We start from the raw sequence: 1,680 nt of genomic DNA on the forward strand, positions 1-1,680 counted from the left end.
CAGTGAGTGTGTAACCTCATGGATCATCATATTTTGAGAGACCTATGACTACGGTTGATTTAAAATTAAATTTATAATAATAATAATAATACAAATATGAGTATTTCATACAAAATTTTGATAAAATTAGTTTGCCTATGACACCAACTCATTTGCTTTTTGTTAAATCAATTATAACAAAAAAAAAAAATCATATTTCATATTGCTTGTTTTTTAATGAAGAATAGAAACCATGAGAAAAAAAATTAAAAACTAAATTAAAAAACAGTAGGCATTATGGGAATTCCAAATTTCATGGTAGAAATTGATTAGACTAGTTGGTCCAATCAAACACGACACAACTTGCTTTGATTCATCTACTTTGAGCCATTCCAAACATCTAATTTGTGTGTTACAGAGTCATTGGAATCATTGTGATAGATTAATCTTCTTGATAGTAAATTTATGTCATTTGGATTAATTTCAACATCTAAACTAATTTCGGAAGTATCAATACTTATTTCAATCTCTTTTAAGCACTCAAAGTTTCCCTTATTATGTCAAATATTACATGAAAATTGTAAAATCAAATTTCCAAGGAAATTATTGAAGTAATAATGCAAACTCTCTTTCAAAGTCACTCATTATAAGGATTAGAATTAGAACTAGACAATTCTTAAAGTTCATTATCCATTACAATATGGAGCTTATTTGTTAGTATATAAACTCCTTACACCATCTTATATATAAGTGCTGCATACAACAAGAAATGCTTAGCCAATTTTCAATGAAGGAGACATCATTAGATCAATGCCTATGTTCATCCCATTGTAAGCTATTGGTGCGTACATCCACAGTTCATTTGAGCTCAAAAGCTAAACAAAAGAGAATAGAAAATATAAATCAATCAATCATATGATCTTAAAAAATTTTGTTATTTATACATTTTGGTTGTTACAAGGCTTGCATGTAAACTTTACCTTAATTTGAACCTGCAGAAACTTGACATACTGAACTGCTTCTTCCAGCATTGTGCTGATGTCTACCTATAAAAAATACCACCAGCATTTTATTTTATTGTATTTTCTTGGTTTGGTTAGTAATATATTGATTTCTGAAGTAAAAAATGGAAAAATCATAAAATAATGAAATAATTTTCAAGTAATTATGAGATTTATCATTAAATGTTCTTATATTTTTTTATATTTTCATTTGAATCACAAATTACACTTACTTTGGTTCCATTTGGGACCAAATTCTGCAGTATCTTCAATCTCTCATTGATCCTTTCCCTCCTTTTCTGCATGAAATAGTTTGATGCCATTCATTAGAACTCATAAAATTCCATCTTTATACTATTATTCACTATTAGGGTAACATGAAGAGATATTCATGAGCAACAAATAAGATAACTCTTACCCTTGCATACAAACTCTGTGGATCTGTTGCTGAACCCCTACCCGCTCTAATCGTTTCATTCGTGTTCCGAGACATCAATCCCTTGGGCCTCGTGCTTGTGCTCGTACTCGTGCTTGTGCTCGTGCCATCTCCATTCAACTCTTGTGAAGTGTTAGCCTCATCTTCAGAGCAGTAGCAGTTGGAACTTTGCACAATAGGAGCATAACCATAGCCCACTTCCTCTTCTCCAACTTCATCAATCTTATCAGCTTTATTAGACTTAAAACTCTTTCTGCCACTCTT

At 30.8% G+C, this 1,680-nt stretch overlaps 1 protein-coding gene across 1 annotated transcript in view; it reads right to left on the reverse strand.

Moving 5' to 3' along the window:
* Nucleotides 1–647: 647 nt before the first annotated feature.
* LOC110023840 (transcription factor bHLH84-like) overlaps nucleotides 648–1,680 on the reverse strand; it is a 1,632-nt gene continuing 599 nt past the window's right edge. The window contains exons 2-5 of the mRNA XM_020723452.1: nucleotides 1,399–1,677; nucleotides 1,214–1,279; nucleotides 960–1,025; nucleotides 648–854 (exon numbers count right to left, since the gene is read on the reverse strand). Of these exons, the coding sequence (XP_020579111.1) occupies nucleotides 753–854; nucleotides 960–1,025; nucleotides 1,214–1,279; nucleotides 1,399–1,677 (513 nt within the window). The 3' untranslated portion in view covers nucleotides 648–752. The remainder of the gene's footprint in view (nucleotides 855–959; nucleotides 1,026–1,213; nucleotides 1,280–1,398; nucleotides 1,678–1,680) is intronic.

This window comes from Phalaenopsis equestris, unplaced genomic scaffold, assembly GCF_001263595.1.
Source record: "Phalaenopsis equestris unplaced genomic scaffold, ASM126359v1 Scaffold000233, whole genome shotgun sequence".
Classification (NCBI taxonomy): Eukaryota; Viridiplantae; Streptophyta; class Magnoliopsida; order Asparagales; family Orchidaceae; genus Phalaenopsis; species Phalaenopsis equestris.